This window comes from Choloepus didactylus, chromosome 4, assembly GCF_015220235.1.
Source record: "Choloepus didactylus isolate mChoDid1 chromosome 4, mChoDid1.pri, whole genome shotgun sequence".
NCBI lineage: Eukaryota > Metazoa > Chordata > Mammalia > Pilosa > Megalonychidae > Choloepus > Choloepus didactylus.
The window spans coordinates 133432000-133458522 of record NC_051310.1 but is presented as its reverse complement, the minus strand read 5'-3'; the positions used below and the strand labels follow the sequence as shown (position 1 = coordinate 133458522).

Here is a 26523-nt window from a genome sequence, read left to right as displayed (position 1 = left end):
TACTCACATTGAGAACCAAGATCTTTCCTGGTTCAGTCGTTCTGGCACACCTGAAAGCACAGTTACAAATTCTGTATGAAAACTTATAGCTCCTTAATGGCAGGCACAGACTTCAGATATAGTCATGATTTTCATCAAGTTGAGGTCACTGGCAAATTGCAGTGATAAAAGACATTTCAAGGAAAACAAACAACTCTAAATTAACTAAAATTCAGCAATCATCATTTTTGGGTACATCTTCAGTTCTGCCTGAAGCCGCCTTCTCCTGGAGCAAATTTTAGATCACAAGAGAATCTAACACTCAAAGTGTCTCTAATCACCCACCAAAACGTTTGCCTCATTAGGTCAGCCTCTCAACTTTGAAAACATGCTGTCAGCCTGTTTTAGTAGAGAAGAGATTGGGAGCCTTTCTGTAATATTAAAAGCTCACAAACAACCGTAAGGCACGGTACCAGGAGCCAATTAAGATCAAAGCTGTGATGCTTAGTGCTATGATTTCATCACTTAAATATTAAGCAATTTTTACTTTGACACTGAGCAAGAGGTGTTAATGCAGACTTTTAAACAATTCAAATAATTGAGGAGTTTGTGTGTGTGTGTGTGTGCATGTGTATGTGTGATGGAACAGTAAATTTTTCTACTTTCAAGAGCTATAAGTATCAAGTCTTTGAGCCTCCCAGAAGTTATCCGGTTTAGGGGCTTGTTAGGGCTTTGTTAATTTATTTGTTTGTTTCATTTCATTTCATTTCATTTTGGTGGAAAATAGCTTGACTTCTGCCTGTCGTATTCTATAGCCTAGGATGCTTAGCTTAGAAGCCATGGCACCAAAGGAGAGTTTACATTTTCACTCCCAAGATATTTCTTCAGTCCCTAATGTTGGTTGACAGTTGTGTTTACATTTGTATTAGCATTGAGTAGCCTGTTTTGAAGAAAAGGGTCACAGAGACAGTTGAAGTCTGACTTATTGCTCTAACAACTAGAGACAGAATTACAGAATTATCCTTATCTACTATGGTATTTATTTTATGACTAAGAAAAATGGCTCAATGTGACCAAGCTCTGAAATGGATTCAGTTTTCTAGGAGTCATTTATCTTCAAAGTTAAATGTAAACAGTTCAGCTGTAGAAATTAGTTTATGAAAACATGTATTGAATGTTTAACTACATGTTCAAATAAAAGTTTACTTAAAGCTTATATTGTCATTTCTTTGGATCATGGTGACATCAGTGATGGCTCCAGCAATGAGCAAGAAGGCTGGCAGCAAAACACCCCTGCTTCCTGCCACCATCTGCAGAGGGCTTTCAGAGGAAGTTTGTGATTCGAATGAGCCAGGACTTTATTCCCCATTTTCATGTGCATGTCTTTAAAGTAGAGAAGGGAAACCTAAATGCCAACATTTGACAACTCGGGTAAAAATGTTTTTGGCTTTAATATCCAAGTACACAATTGCATCAATTTCCCATTTGCTTTTGCTGGTGTATTTGGCCACTGAGGAGTCTAAGCCAGATTTTCCTTCTCCCGTGTGACTGTAATTTTTAAATTTTTATGCAAAAGACAACCACTGTATTACCAGCACCAAGAGAACAGCAGTGGTTTCGAATTGGCATGGATCTTTGTGAAAATTGGATTAAAGGTTACTCTTAAAAATAGAACCTGTTGTTGCTGGTGTTATTTTAGCACTTTATATTTTGGAAGCCCAGGAAGGAAAAGGTGGGAGGTCGGAAGGGGAGAGGAGCAAAGCCAAACATATAATATGCTAACTTAGTTAACTGAAACGTATGAATTACCTCCATTTTCTCCTACTGAACACTCAGAGTATAAGTATGACATCTAAAATGATAGAGGATTTGTTCTCTAGGAAGTTACCATCTAAAATCAGCTCTATATTTCAAGAAACATGTCCCATTGTTAGTAGGAATCAAATATGCTCAGTTCTGTTCAACCTGAGTGCAATAACTGTCTTCTCCAAGAAAATAGTTGGCTTATTTGGATTAGGAGGTCATTTGCTCCCTCCCTCCCTCCCTCCCTCATTCCCTTCCTTCCTTCCTTCCTTCCTTCCTGTCTTTCTTGTTTATCCCCATCCCCACCCCTCCTTTTTAAATGTAAAGACAAAAGAGTTACGAGGTATTGTTTCTGAAGGGAAAAAAGCTAAAATAACTTCTTTTCATTTTTATCTATTACTTTTTAGTATTTGTCTGTATGCACTTCTAGTTTTATAAAGTTGTGATCAGTGAACATTCAGTTTTACATTCCGTTTTTTTTTACACTGAGGGTTACTAGTCTTCATTATTATCATCTTAATGGTTTCATGATAATCCATGAGGCTGGTGCAATATACTTTTGTTTTAAATACTTATTCATGTATAGATATTTAAGCTGTTCCCAATTTTTCATCATTATATATAATGCTACAGTAAGCATCTTCCACTAATAAGGTTCTCTGTTTCTTCTTGCTTTAGATTATTTGCTCAGGGTAAATTGTCAGAAGTTTAAAATTACCAGGTCAAAGGTTAATAATATTAGCATGTGTGGATGTGAATGTGTGTTACACATTGTCAAATGTTTGCTAAAATGGCTCTACTAGTTTACCTTGCCATGAGCCGTATTGGTTTCATCCCAGTTACATGAGTATTCAGTATTATTCAAAAAATAAAAAAGCTAATTTAACTCTTGTAAAACTGCACCTCATTGATGTAATTTGCATTTCTTTGATTACTTACATGACTTTATAAAAGACTGGGACAAGACATTTTAGGGACAAGTTTAGTACTGCTTGATGCATAGAAAGACAATCTGAGGACTCTTAGTGGGGAATTGTCATAGCATCTGCATTCTGATGGAAGGTTCCCTGTGTCTGCATGGTACATCCAGCTCTGTAGCTAAGAAAGCAATATTTCAGGATAGAGACACATTACTTGAGATGAACTAGGAATGATCCTCCCCAAACATAGAGTATATCAGTTATCTAGCTACATAACAAATCATTCCAAAATTGAGTGTTTCGAACAACAATCATTAATTTAGCTCATGAATCTGCAGTTTGTCCAGGACTCAGCAGGGAGATTTGTCTCTGCTCCACATAGTCTCAACTGGGTGGCTCAACTAGGGTGTGGAGGGTCCAATTCTAATATGGCTCACTCACAGGGGAGGCCAATTGGTACTGTCAGCTGGGAATCAGGCGAGGACTGAGAGCCAGGGGTCTTAGATCCTCACCCCATGTGGCCTCTTCATGAAGGCTTCTCAACAAGTAGCTTGGGCTTCTCTGTAGTTTGGTGGCTTAGCTCTAAGAACAAGGGTCCAAAAGATAGACAGTGGAAGCTGCCTGTTTATTAAGGTTTGGACCCAGAAACTGGCACAATATCACTTCTACTGTATTCTAAAATTCAAGCAGCCATAGGCCAGATTCAAGGGGTCCATTCTGTCATATATATATATATATATATATATATATATATATATATAATCCACCTCTAAATGGGAAGTGTGTAAAAAAATGGGGGCCTACATTTTTAAATGGCCTACAGTATTTCTAGCTTTTTGAGATGCTGAAGATCTAGATACTTGTAAAGCCATGGTTCGAATTGCCTACAGTATTTCTAGCCTTTTTAAATTGCCTACAGTATTTCTAGCTTTTTGAGATGCTGAAGATCTAGATACTTGTAAAGCCATGGACTAGGAGGTATTAATGAGCACTAACTTACACTCCTGCCTTCCAGAGTACTCCAGGGGTGGAATGCCATTTGACCTAATCCACCTCACCCCACCAAAGAATTCAGCCCAGTGTCTCTTGGACTGACTTTTCCACTACTGGGGATCTAGCAGTGTTCTCCCACCTTCCAGCCCACCAAACGAAGCCAAGTCTCAGTGTTTTCCCTCATCTGTGTCATGGCTCTGTTCTATTAGGATAGATACTGGAGGTGGGCCTGAGAGTGAAATGCATCTCAAGAACAATAATGACATTAACTATATTTGGTGTATTTATACTGATAAAATGCTTAACTTCGAATGTGCTGATAGCTGTATTTACGAAGATCTCATTTTACGGCTTAGTGGTTGATGTAGGTCTTTGTATTACTAGTGCCAGGAGAAGGGAAATTACTTCAACTACAATTTTCTTCATCCTGCCTTCCAAAGAATAATAGGAGAATTTGAAACGTAGAAAAAGACACTGAAATCATCAGAGGTGGTCTTCAGAAATGGTTAGAATATCATAGGGCAGGGGTCACAGCAGAGAGAAAGCAAAATGATACTTCTAATAGAATTAAGAACAAGAGCCATAATGATAGCTAATACTTGTTGCACTTATTATTTGCCCGAGTTTTAAAGATATGCCATATATTAAGTCTATAATCCTCCAGATAATCCTATGAGAAAGGCCCAATGATTATTTACTTTTAACAGATGCAAGATGAAGTAGATTTTCCAAGTTCACACAGCTCAGGAGTGGTGGATCCAAGATAGTCTTAAAGTAAAGGCTATTTCCTCACCAGGTTATACAGGAGTGATTATTTGCTGGTGTAGAGAGAAGATACGCCATCTTCCCATTACTCTTTCTTCGAATTTCATGCATTTATCCTCTTTTTTAGCAATTTTGTGGGGTTCAGATGGAGTGGGGTAGGAACTTACCCTTTGCTGCTCTTTTATTTACTGTTGAAGATAAAAAGTAAAAAAGTAGACAAGCCTTCCAGATGTGGAGACTTACCTTCTTACCTAATTCCCCCTTGCACCCACTCTGCCTGGCCAGCTAAACATGTAAAAGAAGGGACTCACCAGGGAGCTACTGTTTAATATTGAAGAACCTAGGAGCCAGGAGAGCCTTGAATCTTCAATATGTTTCCAAAGAAGAGCCCTTGAACAAGGAAGCATCAAATATGCTGTCTTTCCTAACCCTTGGGGGTTCATCCATGATGTAGCACTGCCTTATTGTCCCTGGAGACAGCTTAAAGGCTTTGCTGTCAGATCAAGGATGGTAAGAAAGAGGACTCTGCCCATTGGTGACTCTTACCCTCAAAGGTGGTGGCACAAGAAGGAGGTGGAGGCCAACTCCCAAGGTTTAAGGAGGCAGGATCTTGACTCCCCCCCCCCCCCCATTACCGCTTCAGCTCCTCCCCTGCAAATTTGGAAAAATACCACCAACCTCCTATAGGGTGCTGAGAAGACCAACTGATGCTTTGTTAGCATTCGACTGTGGCTTGTTGTGATCATTTGATTTCTACTTGTCCAATTGCTGACATATGTATATGACACACAACTCCAGGTGTGTTGCATGAAAACCGAATGGTAACATGGTCAGTCAACCTCTCCTCTCTAAGTGGAGCAGGCCTGGGAAATAGTTCATGAATTAGCCTGTGAAATTTACTTCCATGAACAATCCAAAGTTCCTGTTATCCAGGAGCTTACAGTCTAATCAGAAAGACAGACAAGTAGATGGACAAGCTATCCACCATGGTAAAGCCATTGCAAAAATGGATGGAATGCTGTAAAAATAAATCAGAGAGAGGGAGAGGGAAAATGCCTCAAATTCATGATGGGCCCTAAGGGATGACTAGAAGTTTGCCAGTCTGAGAAGCTGAGGGAGGCATTCCAGTCCAACTAACAGCAGGAAACAAGGGAAGGAGTCCTTAGAAGGGCTGGCAACTTGCAAAGTAGCTGCATCCATGGAAATAGGAATGTTAGTATTTATTTGAGCAAAGGAATAAACGATGTCAGGATACTGTGCTGATGCAAACTGAGTCTAAAAAAAGTACTGATAATAATACTACTACTTCACACTTATATAGCACCTTTACAATTTACCAAGTTATTTTTACTCACAGCTTCTCACTTGTCCCTTTAAAAATCCATGGCGAGGGAGTCAGCTGTGACTCTCCATTTCTTCACCTTGGAATCAAGGTGATGAGGCTGTCCTGGGAGCGTAGGAGGCCGCTGCAGCACACCTTGCAGGTGGAGCCCTGCTGCATGGGTCCCTCCAATCCTTTACGGGAGCCCCCATTTCTTCCTTCCCATTGGGCAGGTGGGATGCTGCTGAAAGACACAGTAACCAGAGAAGATGTTGCCAAATCACCTGAGGTTGATATAAGGACTTGGGAACTCGTGGTTAGAGCACCTCTTAAGCCAGGCCTCAGTGCAGGGATGCTCCCTTCCCCAAATCCCAGTTGAGCTCCTTGCTTGAACTGGTTATAACCCCACCTTGTTTCTGCATCCTTCAGATGAAGACCCGACGCACACCACCTTTTCTAGTTTTATAATTCTTTTTCTCTCTTTATCAAAGAGCTGCAAGTCTGTAACTAAGGGTAGGTGGGTGAAAAGGAGTCAGTTTCTCCTCCAAAAGAAGGGTATTAGACTAATTTCTCCCAATCTTTTCACCAGCACTCAGCTTGTTTGCATGTCTAAGGCAACATTTTTTTTCTATATCTCCCCAGGATGCTTCATGTGAATAGGATAGAATTGCGGCACACACACACACACACACACACCCCAGTCTGATACCTAAAAGTGCAAGGCATTGGGCATTGTGGGAAATGGGCCAAAGAATGTCCCTGGAGAAATGTAAGACCTATTTGTCCATCCCAGTGGTTGCAAAATCAGTGGAAGTCCAAGTCTTGCTTCTGGTCAGATCTGCAGCTATCAGGAAGATGGCTTGCACTGGTTTTAACCCTACCTTGTTTCTGCGTCCTTCAGGCAGATGGCCAGCCACACGTACTGCGCACAATTCAACGTGTTGGCATGTGTGTTTATTACTGGTGATGGTGATTGGTCCATAGCGGCATCAGTGAGAAAAGTGCTGTTTGAAGATTTTAATTATTTTTTTCTTGATAAGGTACAGGGTCATACACAGAAATTCATTCAACAAACAGCTATTGAAAGCCTAGGTACCAACCATTCTTCTAGGAAATTACTTATAGACGTAAAAGACACAGTGTCTGCCCTCAAGAAACACAGCGTCATGGAGAAGGGGTAAGGAGGAGGAACGAGATAAGGAAATAAAGTATTGTGGGGTACTGTAATATCTGCTATGAAAAGGCTGAGCCCAGATTTTGGTGGGGGGAGGAGGAAAGAGAGGGGGAATTCTGGTGGCAGGTGATTGCTGATTTGGAACTAGCCATGAAAAGGAGGAGAAAAGGACAAGAAGGGCACTCCAAGTGGTGAGAATAGCACATATAAAGGCAGAGAAATAGGAGAAACTGGGATCCAGAAGGATCGTTCAGCCAGAAAACAAGGTGGTGAGAGTCTTCACATGCCACCCTCTGGGCCCTCTCAGGCCCCACATTTATAGGATTACTGCCAAATGTCACTGCGGAACAGAGTTTTTATTTTTGTCTGCAAATCCATTTGGAGTCGCTCAGAGATTAGCCAGAGAGGTGACAGAAGGAGCAGTGGATGGAGACAGATGAACCAGAAGCCTCTTATGAACAATATAAGCTCAAGTCGTTTTTTAACTCCTCATCTGTAAGGTGAGGGTTCAATCACTAATTCAGCAAACATTTACTAAGCAGATGCTGGGTGCCAGACACCATGACAGATGCTAAATATAAGGCAGAACAGCACAGATGTGTTCTTGTGACGCTGATGTGAACTTCAGTGGAGATGATAATTCCTACCCTAACCCTCAAAGGACAGTTTTGAGGACCAGAATGGATAAGGCATATTAGCTTTTAAAAGCTATGATGCTCTAAAAGTGAAAAAACTCATTCCCCACTAGCTGGTCTGAGCTGAATATCATTGAGAGCTGGGGGCCCCTGACTCCTACCCTCAATTTCAGAGGAAGTTAATGAAATACTCTATCAGCTCCAAAGTACATTTGTGGGCTAAAGATGGGCTAAGAAACCTAGAGGTCCTGGGGATACATGACCTGAGCTTCCCACAAGCATATCAACCAATTCAAGGAAAAAATTGGAAGTGATCTGTGGACGAGTGGGAGGGCCTGTGCCACCTTACCCCCAGGTCCAGGGAAGCTGGAGGTGGCACCTAAAGGCCGGTATTTCCCAAAGCCACACAGTTGTGTGTGCGTGTATGTGGGGTGGGGTGGGGGGGGGGATAATAAACTTTCTGCCATTCCATCTGGGACCCCATCAGAATGCAAAATCCATCTTCACAAATGCCAGTTGCGATTCCTTCAGTCTTCAGCACATCAGGCCGCTTGTACTACAAAACCCGTTTGTGGTTTGGCGTCACAGATCAGAGGCTGTGATGGTGGCACTCTCCTGTTTCAGAGTTCAGGGGGAGCACATGTACTTTGTATCCTAGGCAACACCGTACTGTTCAAAAGATTCAGAAGTGTGAATTGGGAATCATTTTACTTTTGGTAAAGAGCTATTTTCAGCCCAGGCACCAAGCTCAGAATCAAAAAATGTAACAACTTGGCAGGTGCCCTAGAGATCATATAGATTCTAGCCTAACCTCTCACTTTATAGATGAAGAAACTGATGCTAAAGGAGGTGAAGGGACTTTCTCATGGTCTCCGTGTTTGTTGGAGGCTGAGTCAAGGGTAGACTCCAGGGTTCATACCTCCTTATCTCCAGGTGTGTTTGATGTCTGGGGTAAGATTGTCCCCTGAGGTGATTCACAAAGGGGAAGGCAATAATAAATGTAGGTAAGGGTAATACAATGTTTGGAGAGTAATTATCTCCAGCAGTAGTGTTAGGACCACACAGCACTTCCTCAAAGCACAGGCTTCCTGGTGCTCCCACCGTCTATCAACAATTAATATGGAAATGAGCACGAAACACGGATAAGTGCTGACAATGTGCCACACACTCACCTAAGCTCTTCAGATAACTCATTCAACTTATGACGAACAGGAATAGAGTGGTTCTCTACTTTGCCTAAGAACAAGCAGCTAGTTCAATGCCAAAGCCAGGATGCCAGCCTGGGCAGTCTGGTTCCAAAGTCCATGTTCTCAACCACTGAACCATACTGCTCACCATTTCTGTCAGGCTCCATCTCTGATAGTAAAGAGGGCAGGAAGTGTCGAGCTTTCCTTCTACCCTCTCGGTCTTAACTAGATTTAGTAAAAATTAGCAAGTGATATTCCAAAGGCTTCTGCAAATTTACCTAAACTTCCTTTTTGCCACTGTGGACCCAGAGGTTTGAAAAACTCAGTGTTTCAGATCCAGAACCCAGACACCTGTCTGACCGGTGAGTCAAAGGTAAATTCGCTCAGGCTTAGGTTGAGCCTTCACATACCTTTTGCTGGCTATAGCATTTAGTTGGACCTTTTATTTTTCTCATACCTGATTGTAGTTTCATTTTCAGTCCAGAACTGTTGGGTTGAACCTAACTCACCAGGGGCCTCACTTCCTTCAGTAGGACAAAATACATTTTAAAAATCTTTTTATTTGGAAATACTTCTAAACTCACAGGAGGTTGCAACAATAGCACAAGGAGTGCCCGTGTGCCCTTCACACAGGAAGTACACTTTTAAAAACAAATGAGAACTGAATTTTCTTATGGATGGGGCAGCATTGGATGCTTCTGAACACATTTAACCATCGATGAGCAACCATTACTCTGTTCTCAATGTAAGAAAATATGTTGGTGATTGAAAATCAGAGGACTTGGACCAGGAACTCTTTGCTTTTGAAACGTAAAAAAGTTTTAACCCTTCTGTAAACCCTTCAACAACTTTTTTTAAAGCATGACATCACCTGGGAACCGCTGGTAAGGTGGTTTGCAGAAGACATGAGCATGAAGACAAGAGCTCCTCAACATAGAGCAAATTCCCATTGTTGTTGGCAATGAGGATGAACATAGATCACCAGATCTGTCATTATGCCTGGCTTCTGCACCAGCCAGACCACTGTTGAATGATGCCTTTCAATTTATCCTGTTATCACTGCCCATTTGTCAGATGCAAATAGTATCGGCAGCCCATCTTGAGTCCTTCCTTACCCAGGTATTACTGAGATCATGTTCTATGCAGTGCACTCCGTGTTGTACTGCTGAGAGTATACCACCTGTTGAATTGACAGTGAACCTGGTGTTGTATTGAAAGTACACTTTGAGTTTTGTTGTTGAAGATGCACTTTGTGTTGTGTTGTTAAGAGCACTTTGTGTTGTGTTGTTGAGAGCGCACTTTTTGTATTGAGGGTGCACTTTGTGTTGTGTTGTTGATAGTACGCTTTGTATTGTGTTGTATTGAGAGTACACTTCATGTTGTGTTGAGAGTACACTTTGTGTTGTGTTGTTGAGAGTACACTTTGTATTGTACTGAGAGCACACTTCATGTTGTATTGTTGAGAATGCGCTTCGTGCTCTTTGAAACCTGCAAAAGGCACCATGGAGGTTATTGGCTGCCTATTGGTTGCATCATACAATCAGTAGAATCAGAACAAACACTCAACTTCTGTCATCCCAGCCTGGAGGGCTGAAGCAGGCATGGTCCCAGGCCCTATTATCCTGAACAGAATGTCACACACAGGCCATATGGCAGTCCCAGCAGGTCATCTGGTAGAATAAGCCAATGTTCCAAAGACAGGCTGAGTCCTTTGGCACCTCAATCATGCCTTGGAACCTTGAGCTCTTCCTTTGTCTAGAATGGATCATTATATGGAGGCCAAATGGAAGCAGCCCGGCCTGTCTGGGACTATGTGCGTTCATGAAAGGAGGAGATAACAAAGGATAAGACTCTCAATTTATTTTTTCACCAGTTAACCTTGAAAGCCCTCAGTCCTCTCTGAAAAGAGGAGACACTTCTGCCACAACAGGCTCCTCTTATCTATTTTTTTCTTCTTTTTCACTGTAGAAAGTCCTACGTTTTATATTTTCACATAACTGTTCCTCAGCTTGATCTCTTAAGAAGTTGGTATGTTTTGTCATCTTCCTGGGTAGCAGATTCTCTCTGCTTAGATATGGGACTCATTCTCTCACTAGTTTCGCATGTTATTCTTTTTAAATGAGGATTGTTTGCTAAGACAATTTAGCGTTAACGTGTTATCAATTTGAGTGAGAGTGGACAGGGAGAAACTTGTTGGAAAGCTGTCACTAGACTCATGCTCCCCACTTATGGTTTCATTCAGAAGTCAAATTCTAGGGTCCCCGTTCAGGCTTGCTTAGACTTTGGCAAAGACAAGTCAGATCCTGCTTTCTGTCCCTTCCTGCCAATTAATTTTAAGTACGGTCTTAATTCCTTTTTGAATTATTAATATTTGAACAGAAACCTTAGCAATTCAGAGTTTTGAAATTGGTATGCTTTGCTTTGTGAAAATCCAGACTTAAAGTGAAAACCTTGCAATAAGTTGCTTTAATTTTCAGAAAACTCTTTTAAATAGCCAGCTTTCCTCAATCACTTAAAATATAATTAAAACAAACAAAATTGATCCAAGTTTTAGAAAGGCGTGGGTTATAAAAACAAGTCATTAGTAAAGGAAGCAACAGGATTCCACAAACCCCAGCCTGCCCTTTTCTCTCCCTTCCATGGTGTCTACTTGCCACCTTTCTTTTTTTCTCTTTTATCAGAATCCAGCCCCATGAAAAGAACTTGTGAATATATTCATACTGATTTGGGGCTTATATTATGCTCTAGCACCACTTGCTTTATAACTGGAGAAAAGGCCATCAGCCAAAGAAAAGAATTGCCCATTGCAGAATCTCTCTTTTATTTTATTTTTGTTTGTTGGGGAATGGGACATCAAGTAGGCCTTCTTCTCTGCCAAGCCTGACTCTCTAATCCCAGGAAAGGCTCTACTTTTTTGCCCTTTTGACAGAAGCAGGAATTTCAGTGGGGGGTAACAAAAATCACTTACTTCTTTGGCTTCTTTACCCATTCCTGCTGGATCAAAGAGCATTGTTAATGATGGGTAGGTGCAAAACGAAGCATCTGTTGCCATTTGCAAAGAACCTTCTGGTTTTGCAGCACCTGGAGACTCTAAAGAATTTGGGGATAATGAATATTGTGTGTCAAATCTGTGGGAGAACAGTGATAGACCTAAGACTCTAGGTGTTTGGGGCAATGGAGGAGAGGTGTTTGTTTTAACATGTAAAACACATAACCAAACCTGTTGCACATAGTAAGAATCCAATAATTACAACTATTATTATTAGTGTTATTGACTAAGTATTGTCAAGCATACCAGAGAGATCACCACCATCATCTATTATTTCTTCACCCACTCATTAAATATTTACTGAGGACCTCCTAGGTGCCAGACCCTGTGACTAGTGCTGGGGATAGAGAAGATGAATAAGATGCAGTCAGTCCCTCAAGCAGCCCAATCTGATAGGAAGAATGTGCAAATAAATAACATCGCTATGAAGGATAAGTTCTGCAGCAGAAGCATTTTCATGGTTTCATAGTATGAAAACCATCCTGAGGGAAGCAGTGTGGCTGGAGGAGAGGGTGGGAAAGGGGAGCCAGGGAAGTTTTGAGATAGCAAATAGGCATTTTCCAGGAAGGGCATTTTAGACTGTGAGAACATTGTATGTGGATGACACTGCATTGGGATCAAGGTGGGGCAGTAGCAATAAGTGATATGGGAGAAGCTGACAAGAATCAGATTGTTGAGGACCTTGTAAATCTTGGAAATGTATTTGGACTTTATTATATAGGCTAATGGGAACCACTAAGTGGTTTTTAAGCATGGATGTAACATGATACTACTTGTGTTTTGGAAATACCATTCTGGTGGCTTTATGGAGAATGGATCTGAAGTCTAGTAGAACAGAAACCAGTTGAGTGGATTCTAGAACCATGAAAAGATAGAATCAATAGGATATACTGCTGATTGGAAAGAGGATGAAGGAGAGGGAGAGATTTAGGATGACTCACAGGTTTAAGGCTCAAGTGACTAAGTATTAAAAATATCAATGACATTAATAATAATAGTTGTAATTATTGGATTCTTACTATGTGCAACAGGTTTAGTTATGTGCTTTACATAGATATTTCATTAAGTCATTATAATATTATTAGTACTATTATCATCCTCATTTTAGGTGGGAAAACTTGAGACTTTGAGACGTTACACATGGCTCATAAGTGTTGGCTCTTGGATAGGAACCCAGATACTCTAAGCTCAGAGCCTGTGCTCTGTAGGGAATTTAGAAGGAAAAGAAGAAACCAAGGCAAAGTATCTTAAGTTCAGTTTTAGACCTGCTGAATTCAAATTGCCCATATTTTATTGAGGTCCAAATATCCAGCAGAGGGTTGGACAGATGGATCTGGAGCAGGGAATGTGGTCCGTGCTGGAGATGTGGATTTGGAATTCATCAGTGAATGTAGTAGGGGTGGTTTTGAAGAATGTAGATGTAATGTGGGTGACTTGCCAAAGACCCAGGATGGAACCATGGAGAACCGCTTCTGAGGAGGAGTTTGGGAAGGTAGCTGAAAGGAGTAGAGTCATGGGAGATGACAATGAAAGCCACAGGTGGAATTTCAAGACCTGATGGAATGACCAACATCACTAAATGCCGCAAGGAAGTGAAGATTTAAAATGATTTGGCAGTTTGGTGCTTAATAGGCAGGAGTTGAAGTTAGACTGATGTGGGTTAAAAATGTAATGAAAAGTGAGAAAATGGAGAGACTGGGCTCAGAATTCTTTTCAAAGAAGCTTGGCCAGGGAAGGATATAAAAGAGAGGGAGATAACAGAGGCAGTCTCAGCATCAGAGGAAATATTGTCTGTTTATGATGGGATGGACGTGAGATGCTTGTGTGTTAACGGGCAAGAACCTGTGGAGCAGTTATGACGAAGGACATTTATCTGAATAGTTAGGGGAAGTGGGAATCTTTCTGCCAACATTCAGAAGGAGGTCATGGACTATGAGAGGAAAAGGGGTACCTACACTTCCAATTCACCCTGCCCCCTTTTATTATCAAGAAGAAATTTAGGCCAAAGAAGTGAAGTGGCTTGTCTATGGTCCCACAGCAAGTCTGTCACCCCAGAACTTTTAGTCTCCTTCCTCTGGTGCTGTCAGTGTCTGAGAGAAGAAGAATCCTGTTGTGTTCCCCGTGGGACTGAGTAACATACTGTTCCAGAGTGGCTCTGCCCTGCTCCTTCAGAATGCATACCCTCCCAGATTCTGATGTGTCAGCTGGGCTTCAGCCATGTAAGTCAAAGAGCTGCTTTGTCATTTCCTCAGCATGCCGTGGGCACCTATCATGGTGGTTAATTATAAATTGCCAATAATATAACTGAGCTAGAATGTCCCTTCACACTTAGGCATCCAAGGAAGGAAAGGTCTCAGGGCCAGGGACCTTTCAGCCACTTCTTCCTGGCCTACAGTAAGAGGATGTATTTGTTCCTACAGGGCGTCTGGTTCCCAAATACCTCTCCTCATAGCCTGTGTGCAGGAGAGCACTGGGCAGGGTGCGGGTGGGGTGGGGTGGGGGTGGGGGACAGTAGAAATTTCTTAAATGGAAACAGCTGATTCCCCCAAGAGACCCCATTAGTCTAGAGTCACTCGGTGAGCCTGAGAGGTAGTACCTGCCCATGCTGCTCAGAATGGCCCAGAGAACCCTACCCCAGCTCTGCCCAGCGGACTCTGGAACTTGTGTGTACCCAATGATGGTTCATTTTCCCTGCTTCTCACCTGGAATATCTTCTTATACTCCAAAGGTTATGCTGTCATCCTAGCTGCCATACCATTCAGATTAAATATAATGATGATCACTGATTGAAATCCCCAGCCTTACACAAAGCACACTGACCAGAATCTAGACACGTGAATGCTATATAAGCCTCAACCATTATCTGGGTCTTTATAAGCTCCAAGGGATAGCCATTAACTTTGCCCTCTTTCAATCTATCCATTGCTTTCTTACTGTTTTGTCATGCAGGACTCTCAGGTCATACACCTATAACTCAGGGGCAGTCATTCTCACAGACTACAATGAGAATAGTTCCTCCTGGACTTTCATAGACTGCAAGGTGAGCTATTTGGAAATAGAACCTAGAGTTCCCATCTTCCTGGGTCTGCTTCCTTCTGTTGTTTTGTTGTTGTTTAGCAGTATTACAGAAATCTAAATTAGACTGGAGTCCAAAATGCTAATGTTGCCTGGAGAGATTCATCAAAGCTTGCAGTTGTTCGTTCACTCATTCATTCACAGTTTATTCATCATTGTCTCAAGTATTGACAATTAAATGTGAGAGACGCTTATCCCAAAGGACTGAGGAGAGGCTTCCATAGGCTCCCCCAAATTAGGAGAACTTAACCAGGCCAAGGGTGGGAGTCATGAAGGGCCATCCAGAGGGAAATCAGGAGCAAATGCTTAGTTGTAGTAGGTGGCATGGCACATCCCAGGACCAGAAACAGTGCCAAGGTGGTGAGAACAGGAGGGAGAGAGACTCAAGATGAGACTGCAGAGAGAGGCAAGACTTGGAATGTGAAAAGCTTTAAGCCCATATTAAGGATGTGGTTTTTATCCCAAAGTAATAAGAAGTTACTGAAGGATTTTGAGATTACATGACCAGATTTATAATATGAAAAGATAATTCTTGTTGAAGTGTGGAAAATAAATAGGGAACAAATAAGGGGCAGACAGAGATAGGTCAAAGTTAGAAAAATATTGTATAAGGGAAGGCAAGGAAAGACAGGTTGTCAAAAGCTGTGAACACTCAGTTGTCCAAAGCTACTAAGCAATCAAATGAGAGGAGAACTAGAAAATGGCCCTTGCATTTAGTTTCCTGGAGATCTATATCTTTACTGAGATGCGTGATATAGAAAGGAGCAAGAACAGAGGAAGTTGGAGAATGAGTGGGAGGTGAGGAAATGGAGACAGTAAGAATTTAAAAAAAAAATTTTTTTTTCAATGTCTTATAATGGAAGTAAAGTGATAGGTGGTGCCTAGAGGAAATTGTGAGGTCACTGGAGCATTCTACCTTTTTTTAATGAGAAGTTTGCTTAAATCTGCTTAAGCAAATTTAAATAATCATGGGATCTATTCAGGTGACAAAAAAGACAGAAGTGATTGGGTTGAAAGCACTTGGGGAAGACTTGGGTTGAGTGAACTCCTCCATTAAAACAGGAGAGAAAGAAGAAAAATTGAATGAAATTGTAGGTAAGTTGATGCATTTGGTAATGGAAGTGGAGGGGAACTGAGAAAGTTCCTGGTATATGGCTTTTATTTTCTATGTGAAGTAGCAAAGAGAATGAGCTATAGGGTAAAAAGGAAGAATGGGGTAAAGTATGGAGAAAAAGCAGATCAGAAGCTTGAAGAAAATGGGAAAGTTTTAAACATTGATTTGAGAAGTGTGCAAAAAAATTGAACACAGAATATAGGATTCCTATGGAGTTTTAGAACATTATTTGTAGTTGGTGATAGAGCATTCTGTTACATTAGTACCAAATTGCCCCAGAGTCTAGTTGTCATCACTAGTGCACAGCTGCTCTGGGGCAGGTGCTGATGGGGAATGGCTGGGTTCATCCAAGGTAACAACTTTGCAAAAAAACCTGAAAAGGAGGCAAAAGACAAGGGATTCAAGATCATAGGCAATATTATTATTTAAGTGATTGACTTTTACATCTAAGATCAGCAAAGTATGTCAAGAATGAGGAAGGCAAATGAATTAGAAGAAAAGAGAGCAATTAGTGGACTGAAGGCCCTGATAATAATGAAGACTAGTCGTGGTTATAATGGTCAGACAATTAGTCTTGAAGGACAGGAGACTGTGATCAGAAAATGTGGTGCTTGACTTTTTGAGGTGAGGATTTAATGGCTGATGACAAGACCCATAGTGAGATCATGGGCTGGAGCTGCTCCTCTTTGAAAGACTAGAGAAAGTGACTGCGAGAGAAGGAGGAACAAATAAGCATGGATTTTTCCTTTTTCTTTTCTTTTTTTTTTTTTTTTTTTTTTTTGTAAGAGGATGGGAGCCCAAGATATAGAAGAGTCATTGATTAGAGAACTAGGAGGAATCAAGGACACATTCAGACCTGAGGTAGATGGAGTATGAGAGTCTAAGCAGCAACTCCTTGAGATAGCATCATTCTGGGTTCTTTGAGCTGAGGATAAACTAGGCCTACTCTATTCTGTGTTCTCATTTCCTTTGAACTAATATAGCTTTCAGGGAGAGAATATATACCAATTTTTCTGTCTGTGATTTATTAATTTCAAATTTGGACACCATGTTGTAGCCTTAAAAAGAACTTGCATTAACCTCCCCCATAGATTCTCGTGCCCAAAGAACTTCCTTTCAGTATTTTTTTTAGTTTGAGTCTGCTAACAACAAATCTCTCAGTGTGTGTTTGTCAAAAATGTCTTCATTTTGCTTTTACTTTTGAAGAATATTTTCACTAGTTATAGAATTTTAGGCTAGTAAGTTATTTTCTTTCAGTGCTTAAACAGTGTCATTCTGTTGTCTTCTGGCTTCCATTGTTTCTGTTGGTAAGTAAGGTGTCAGTCTTGTTGCACCTTTGAAGACAGTCTGTCTTCTCTGCATGCTTTTGACATTGTTTTAATTTGCTTTTGTTTTCATCAATTTGATTATGATGTGTCTAAATGTCTTTTCTTTTTATTCAGAAGTTTAATACTTAAAACTTCTTAAATATGTGACTTGTCTTCTTTTAACAATTTTGAAAAAAAAATCAGTCATTAACTTGTCAAATATTGCTTTTGTCAATTTCATTCTCTTGCTTTACTCTCATGACCTCCCATTACACACGTTAGATCTCATAACCAGCTACTATATGTCCCTTCCTCTCTTTTCTGTATTTTCCAACCTTTTGGTGCTCCAATTTTCAGTGTGATATTTTCTATTAACTCATCTTCCAGTTCACCAGTCTGCTCTTCAGCTGTGTCCAATATGCTGCTAAACATACGTATTAAGAACTTTTAGTTATTGTGTTTTTAATTTGTTGTTTGTTTGTTTTTTATTCCTGTTCTCTGGTGAAATTCCCATCTTATCTATTTTCTTGAACAAAATAAACAGTTATTTTTAAATTCTATATCTGGTAACTCTAATATCTGGGTCACCTATGGGCCTATTTCTATTGTTTTGTTTTGTTTTCCTCTTAGTCTTGTTTCTTGGAATGTCTAGTGATTTCTGTGTGTGTTGGACATTGTGTATAAACTATTGTAGCATCTCTAGATAATGTTAATTTCCTCTAGAGAGGATTTGCTTTTTCTGACAAGCAGAAAATATCACAACCATCCAATCAGGACTGAGCTTATTGGAGACTAGGTTGGAGTCTTTGTAAGCTTGGTCTCCCTCATGTTTGCCTCCTTTTCTAGGGAATAGCCCTTTAGAAGTCCAAATGAAAGCCTTTGGATGTTAACTAAGATACTTCCTACTTGATGAGTCCTAAACATATGACTGCCAACATCTTGGCTTTTCTTTATAGCTACATTCTCATCTAAGCATAAGAATTAGCAAAATGCCTAAAGGGAAAATCATCTATTAGTATGGGACTTGTTTCTTTGCACCAGCCTTCTCTCTAGGATCTTGCCATTCAAGCCCTGGCTTCTTAGCAGCACTGAACTCTTTCTTAACAGCTTTTTAAAATTATATTTAGGCTTTAACGTCAAAAATATATGGGAGAAGTCTATATATAACAAAAATGACAAAATAAACTTATTCAGGTATCCTTGCTCTCTGGCTTAAAGGAATAATCTTATATAGGTATACCCTTTACTGTAAACTTACACATGGGAAAGTGGTTTCCTCCTCACTCTAGAGGCATCCCTTCTTTGAAACCTCACTTTGTCCTCTAAAAATAATAGGTTGAACTTCAGCATATGTGAAGGCTTACATTGATTTATTTGCATGCCTATCTGTCATTGTTATGATGCCATACATAAACAGTTTTGCAAATAGCTGTACAAGGTAGAAGTATTAACATTGCTGCTTTTTTTTCTTTTGATATGTTTTTCCAGTAAGATGTAACAATAATAAATTAAAATTTACTAGAGATTTACTATGTGCCAGGTGCTGTGCTAGATACTATACACAGAGTCTCCTTTAATCCTCAGAAGAGTCCATGAGTAGTAATGATAATTGTTTCCACTTTACAGTTAAAGAAACTAAGGCTTAAAGGGGTTTAAGTTAGCCTGAACAAGGTCACAGAGCCAGAAAGTAAATGGCACAAGCAACTTTGAACTCAGATTTTTCTAACTCCCAGGTCCGTATCCTTTATCAGTATATTGTCCTGCCTCCTGGCTTATCCTCAAGCAGCATAACTAGTTTCATTATTTAACTGAGCCATGGAATTGAGATACTTCCTTAAATAGGGTGAGACCCAAGTAGTTCAAGAGATCCACTTGCAAATAAATCTCCATTCTGGTACATTTCCCTCAGGTATTTCCAGATTCTTCCTTCCCCCTCCCAGCCTTACTCTAATATGTATAACATTGAATATTCCATTTGTAATTTTCTGTGGCAAGTCTGAAAGTAATTTCTTTTTTAGATAAAGCTTTTATAGGGACAGGAAGTAGTTGATGGTGGAACTTTATTTTTGGGCGATTAGATTGGTGGGGGGTAGGTGTGGAGGGAGATAGTGGTTTCCGCAGTGTCATGTCAGATTAATGAGTTACAGGAAATGATCTCTCAGCTGGCAGCTTGGTGCTTGCCAGTGAGTCAGCAGTGATTCCGTCCTCAGCCTCGATGCCAGGGTCACAGCTGTAAGAGATAGTCTTCCTTGCGAGGGCCCCTCCCAGCCGCTCTCTAAAGCATCAAGCCTTTGCCTACATGTTGCGAACCATTCGGTTACCTGTCCTGATAGAGAGGGATCCCCAGAACTGTCATCTTCTTGTTTTTCACTCAGATATTTCTAGGTTTTTTTTAGGATTGATAGGTGTTTCTGATTTTTTACTGATACCCGACAAGAAGATCCAGTGACTTTCCATCTAGAAGATGAGGTTTGGTGTTGGTGTCATAGCAGAATTTAGTTTTTAGGGAAACATTTAATATTTTTATACTGCTTCAGCTTTCTAGGATCTTTTTAAGTGGTGATACTCTGTGAAAAAGGAAGACAGGATGATGCTGTGTCAGGAGAAGTGATAGACTGAAAGAGACCGTCTTGTGACAATTCAATACATGTACATGAGGCAGAAATACTGGAACCAAATCATCATGGGTGTTGGGTTAAAATGGTAGGATTATTGATGATTCTACCTTATTTTCCAGATTTGGTAAATAGGCTCAAGTTGAAAAATTATTCCAGATATACTGCCTTATTATATTATAATAACCATCCATTAAATTGGCCAAACACACTTACCTTAGGAGCTTTTATTCTTGGATTTCTACTCAGACTCTTAAAGTCAAACTGGTCATACCCAGGCTTCTGCAGTAGGCAATGGGTGAGGATGACTAATTCTGTTCATACTTTTCAATGTACCAAGAATTCAGTTCTTCTTCAGCCTGTGGGGAAGACAGTATTATATACATTTTATAGATAAAGAAACTAGTGCTCAGAGACGTGTCCCAGGTCCATCATGTGGTAAATGGTAGAGATCCATCCAAGCCCAAGTCAGACTGACTCTGAAGTCCACAGTCTTTCAACTTGTGTGCAAAATGGAGCTGCCTCAGGTCCCACTTTCTAGGGCATTTTGTTTTGACTTTTGGATTAAGCATCCCTTAAGAAGAATTTTATTGCAATACTATTATGTCCTTACAAAAGGAAGATTCTAAAACTTACTATACTTGGCTTTACCTTTGGTTAGAAAGACAAACATCGAAAGCATTTTATGTTGGACATTAAATAGTAAAAAGAAGCCCAGTAAGTATCTGATTGAGTTTGGAACCCTTACAGTTTCACAGACATCCCTCTTATTGGCTCAGCAGGGCCCTAATTCATTTTTTAAATAAATTAATAACATGTAAAGATCTTAAAAATAATTTTGGCCATTATTGGATAACTAATGGTATATTCTTTATGTTTTTATATCTTTTTTAAAGTAGAATTGACATACAATAGGCTGCCTATATATAATGTGCAATTTTATAAAACTTAACTTTTCACACCTGTGAAGCCATCACATCTGTAAAAATAATGAATATATCCATTACCCCGAATAGTTTTTTCTTTTTTTTTGTAAAGCTATATTTTTGAAGAAAAAAAAACACAGTCATTTAATTTCTACACCTAATTTGATGAAAAACAGCCTGGATAGAGGATTCAGGTTATGTGAGTCTGAACTCCAAACTTGCCCTGAGAAGCACCATGAAATTCAGCTAGTCCCATCATTTTTCTGGGCCTGAGTTTTCTAATCTGAAAGATGAGGGGTTGGACTAGCTGTTCCCCAAGGCCTGCTACAGTTCTAAAGTTCAATAAAGCTAAGAAGACAGGCCTACTTAGAGTATTGGTTTGTGTCCAAATGGTTTTATGTAAAAATTTAGACTTCCCCAGTGGCCTGGTGTCAGCTGTGCTGTTTCATCCCTGCCCTGCTATGGTTGATTAGATATCATGAAATCATTTCATTTCCTTTGATTCCCTTTCACCCTGACTCAGCGTCATTCATAGTATGACTTCCGTGCTGGTGTGACAAAGCTTATGGAACTACTGTACTTGAGAAATCAGGACTAAGACTTGGGTAATGCTGTGAATTTGGCAATACTTCAAGCAAAAAGCTGATGAGGTATGACAGGGGTCATTAGCTCACTGGATATTTGCTAGGCAGCTTGGCCATTTTATGGGATGGTGTAGCAGAGACTAGCTGTCCTGGATCCTGGATGCATTTTGGGACTGGGGAAAGGGAAGAAGATTGGACTTTAATTAATATTCTGATTCCAGTTTTGCCTATCTAGCCAAGTCAGCAGCCAGGGTGTGGTTCTGGTTAATTTTGCTGTGAAGGCATACACAATTACCTCAAAAAACACTTGCACATTTGCCTAAAATTCAGTATGCTCACCAGAGGCTTTAATCAAGCCTGGCACGCCGCCATCACTTGCCTGTTTTCAGAGATACCTCATCCCCCGCTGCCAGTGTTCCTGGTGGGAGTGGGGCATTGGAGGTTGCTGGTGGTGAATACTGAGCTGGATATGAAAGAGAAAACAGCTTTATCACAGCAGAGGGATCTTCCCAAACTCTGTTTTCCAGGTAGCTAACTGAGATTTCTGAGGAGGGGCTGCTCTGACTTCATCTTGGCCCACCATGAGGTTCTGCCTGCTTTGTGCCTACATGCTGCTCCTGATGGTTTCCCAGTTGAGGGCAGTCAGCTTTCCTGAAGATGATGAACCCCTTAACACTGTTGACTATCACTGTGAGTAACCTAAAGGATGTTCCCCCTTTCCAAGAAGGAAGCTCCTTTGGTTTTGATTTTCTGAGCACATTCATTTTGAGAGAGAAAGAGAAAGAGATTTTGTCTTAAAAACAGTTTGCACATTAATTTGTGCATCATCTTTTCCCAATGTTTGGAGAAAATGGGACAGTTTTGTTGGGTGCTTTTCTAAAGCAACCCATAAGTAAGCTATGTATTTTCAGTTAAAAGGAAAAAGACCCCTTGCTAATATTCACTGTCTTTTATTCATTTATATTCAATTCCCTAAAAGAGGAATTTAGGTAAAACCCTTCTACAACTAGTATATACAGCTAATCAATGCTGTATATTGATTCTTCAGCTCCGTAATCCTGACTGATGGTTTAGCCCATTTTTACTTGCAGATTCAAGGCAATATCCAGTTTTTAAAGGACGCCCTTCAGGCAATGAATCGCAGCACAGGCTGGACTTTCAGCTGATGTTGAAAATTCGAGACACACTTTATATTGCTGGCAGGTAATTTTCCCGTTGTTGGTTTATTAGATTAAAATTCTTTTCTCTTGTGGTGCTTGCATTAATGTATCTAGTTCAAGAAAAACTAATATGTGATTGTGATCAAAAATTGCAAGTAGCCAAAAATATTCACCAAGAAGAGTCAGCGTTGTGTACCAGGAATAAAATGCAGATCTAAAGCCTTCAATGGCGCTATTTTATTACTGCTGTCAAGAAATTATACTCCATTCTTTTTTCCTAAAGCAGCCAGGAGGGAAATCTTTCTTTATTATTTTTTAACTTAGAATTACTCAGGCAAATATTGGAGGAATATCTATGCTAATACCAAGTAGCAGCTTGACCCATTCCTGGAGAGTGGCTCTTTCTTTGCTCCCTAACTATACCGATATATAAAAGCTGCTCACTAATGAAAAAAGTATCCTTTGTTGACTTTCTTTGAGACAGAGAAAATCCAGAAGTTCTCCAAAACACAATAAAGGCAGATCTGTAAAAATAAAATAAGAAGCAGCTTAACATGTTTATGCATTCACGTACTGCTTTGTTCCAACAGGGATCAAGTTTATACAGTAAACTTAAATGAAATCCCCAAAACAGAAGTGATACCAAGCAAGGTGAGCAACTATAGCTGTCAAATTTATTTGTATTCCCTCACAATGTGAATAATGTCCCCTTCCCCTCCAAAATTTTCACAGTTTAAAATTGAATTGTGGTTGTGCTTGATTAATACAGAAACTGACATGGCGGTCAAGACAACAGGATCGAGAAAACTGTGCTATGAAAGGCAAACATAAAGTAAGTTAAACAGACAAGTGCTGCTAGATTTAACTTTTTTGTGGTCTTTATCACAGAGTCCTCTGTGAAATGGCTAATATTAATGCCATTATTACTTTTTTAGGATGAATGCCACAACTTTATTAAAGTATTTGTTCCAAGAAACGATGAGATGGTTTTTGTTTGTGGTACCAATGCATTTAATCCCATGTGTAGATACTACAGGGTAAGTATATTTTATATGATGCGCCTTTTTAATAGCCAGTTTCCTTCCTGAACCACTGTACAGTTACAGTTGAATCCTTTCTGCTATAACCGTTATTTGTTTTCTCGCTAATGCTATGGAGGAATAAAGACAGAATTCTTCAAATAGAATTTCAATGCAAATAAAGCAGTATTACCTTCAAACAGGTACATTGAACAGATTTGACACCAGCTATTTGTTTTTCTTTTGTAGTTGAATACCTTAGAGTATGATGGGGAAGAAATTAGTGGCCTGGCAAGATGCCCATTTGATGCCAGACAAACCAATGTTGCCCTCTTTGCTGGTAAGATCCTTTCGTGCAGTGAATGTCAATGATTGACATTGAAGGTGCAAAAGGAATTTAAAGGAAAATACTGCTCATAACTTGGATAGCTACCTTGATATGTTTCAAAGACTAAAATCTAGGAACATATTTCTAGAAAAGAATTTAAAATGAGGTTATTTCAGTATAGTTTTAAAGGATTCTGACACTTGGCTCTGTTGTTAACTAGCCCGGTAACTCTAGGCAACTTGCTTTACTTTTTCAGTGTTTAGTGCTTAGATTCCTCCTCTCTAAAATTAGGTAATACCAAGAGCCAATCTGTCACAGGTTGGTTGTGAGATCAGCTTTAGATTTATTTGTACATATGTAACAACAACCCAGGTGAAATAACTCCAAAGGGTATAACACACTACATAGGATCACAAGGTAATCATAGTTATTTTACCAAAATTATAATTTTGGTTTCAGATGGGAAGCTGTATTCTGCTACAGTGGCTGACTTCTTGGCCAGTGATGCTGTTATTTATCGAAGCATGGGCGACGGATCTGCCCTTCGCACAATAAAATATGATTCCAAATGGATAAAAGGTACCTTTGAAGAGCAGTGGTGTGGGATGGCCAAGGAAAGTGGAACAGAAGCCAAGGGCATTGGAAGGTTCTGTGCATAATATTAGATTGTTTATTTAGAACAAGTACAAGCTGCTTTGGTGTAGCCCAGTAAATGGGAGCATTGATGGGGAACGAGGAGACTAGTATTGATGTCTGGAGAGTAGGCTCATGCAGGATTTTATCATGGATTACCTCAAAAAAAGATCTCTGTGTGCCAATTTGCCTAGCGCTAAATGCATGTACTAACAATCACCCACTCCCATCTACTTATTTTGGAAAGTAAACAACAGGGAGAATCAATTTGTCCATATCTGCAGAGTCATTTTGTTCTGTGGAGCCTAGAAATCAAGATTTTTTAATTCTCAATATAAGAGGTTGTCTTCTCTAGTTAAACATGTTAATGAATAAATCTGTTGAAACAAAGACCTTTGCTATAGTTCATTTCCCTGTAGGCCTTCTTACAGTCCATTGGCTGATGTTGAAGACTATGGGTCCCTTGAAACCTGAACCCACCCATAATGGGACTTCTCAAAGTCGATGGCATTTCAGAGTATTAGTTGGCTTGTATGTAACACAGCAACATCTGTCAGTCATGCCTTGCAGTTAGGGTGTTAAGTTAATGGAATTATCCTTTAGGAACCTTTTTGTTTTCAATTTTTCTTTCAGAACCACACTTTCTTCATGCCATCGAATATGGAAACTATGTCTATTTCTTCTTTCGAGAAATTGCTGTAGAACATAACAATTTAGGCAAGGCAAGTATGGATATTGGACTTGTATGATGATGCACAGAATGGAAGCCACTGTGCTAGAGTTACTGGCACTCACTTGGCATGTTCTCTAGCAGTAAGTTCAACGTATGCAGGAACCAAGAGCAGAAAACTGGGTAGCATATCATGAGAATAACTACTGAGAAACACTTTAACAATGGCCGGAATGGGGACAGCAGCCCTGAGCTAGGATGCTTCTTTAACTCTTTAGGAATCCGTTGATACTCTTCTTTCTCAGTGTCAAAAAAGCAGGATGGCAAGTAGGGGTCCTGTTCAGTTTTGAGTGTTTCAGTAAAAGCCTATGTGATTTCAAAGTATTGCAACCCCTTCTGTGCCAATTTTAAGGGAAGCACATTTCATTAGCAATCTAAGAAGACAAGTTGGAGACAAAGTGAAGGGATGGTCTTCATTCAGCAAGTCAGTAAAATAAGATAACTCACTTCTGTAGAGTTTGTTTGGCAGAACAGGAAAATGGTCCTTTTTTCCTTACAGAGAGAAGACTGCTGCCAGATCATTCTGAACCAGATATATCTTTAGCATTTTAAGTCCCTCCCTTATGTAGCATTTTTTTATTTCCATTCCCCCTCCATGCTCAAATCCCTTTTGCTTTGCTTTTGTCTCTTGGGCAGGCTGTATATTCCCGTGTGGCCCGCATATGTAAAAACGACATGGGTGGCTCCCAGCGCGTCCTTGAGAAACACTGGACTTCATTTCTAAAGGCTCGGCTAAACTGTTCTGTCCCCGGAGATTCATTTTTCTACTTTGATGTTCTGCAGTCTATCACAGACATAATACAAATCAATGGCATCCCCACTGTGATAGGGGTGTTTACCACACAGCTCAACAGGTGAGAACCGATCCCTTACACACCCTTCAAAAGATGTTCTATGCTTGCTTGTTGGAACCAAGAGCAGGTCCATTGTCACGGGCCTCTTCCTGATGGTTTTCTCCTTTTTCAGCATTCCTGGTTCTGCAGTCTGTGCATTTAGCATGGATGACATTGAAAAAGTATTCAAAGGACGGTTTAAAGAACAAAAGAGTCCAGATTCAGTTTGGACAGCAGTCCCTGAAGACAAAGTACCAAAGCCAAGGTAAAGAATAGAGATGGAAAGGATGTTGTCGTGAACCTTCTGATCACTGGAAGCACCTGTCCTCAGAGAGCAGCGGGGCCACCCCCTTGCAGGAAAGGGTCCCTGTAC

General features: G+C 40.2%; 1 protein-coding gene across 9 annotated transcripts in view; it reads left to right on the top strand.

The window, feature by feature from the left end:
• Positions 1 to 26523, top strand: part of SEMA6D (semaphorin 6D) — a 614253-nt gene that overhangs the window by 577829 nt on the left and 9901 nt on the right. For 8 of the 9 annotated variants that reach the window (XM_037834069.1, XM_037834076.1, XM_037834074.1 and 5 more), the window contains 10 exons: positions 21975 to 22137; positions 22539 to 22650; positions 23198 to 23258; positions 23377 to 23439; positions 23543 to 23644; positions 23876 to 23966; positions 24414 to 24533; positions 25221 to 25309; positions 25954 to 26171; positions 26284 to 26415. In XM_037834069.1, coding sequence (XP_037689997.1) covers positions 22029 to 22137; positions 22539 to 22650; positions 23198 to 23258; positions 23377 to 23439; positions 23543 to 23644; positions 23876 to 23966; positions 24414 to 24533; positions 25221 to 25309; positions 25954 to 26171; positions 26284 to 26415 — 1097 coding nt within the window. In that variant the 5' untranslated portion in view covers positions 21975 to 22028. Of the gene's footprint in view, positions 1 to 21441; positions 21514 to 21974; positions 22138 to 22538; positions 22651 to 23197; positions 23259 to 23376; positions 23440 to 23542; positions 23645 to 23875; positions 23967 to 24413; positions 24534 to 25220; positions 25310 to 25953; positions 26172 to 26283; positions 26416 to 26523 lie in introns of those variants that run through there. The other variant, XM_037834072.1, reaches the window with a different exon arrangement.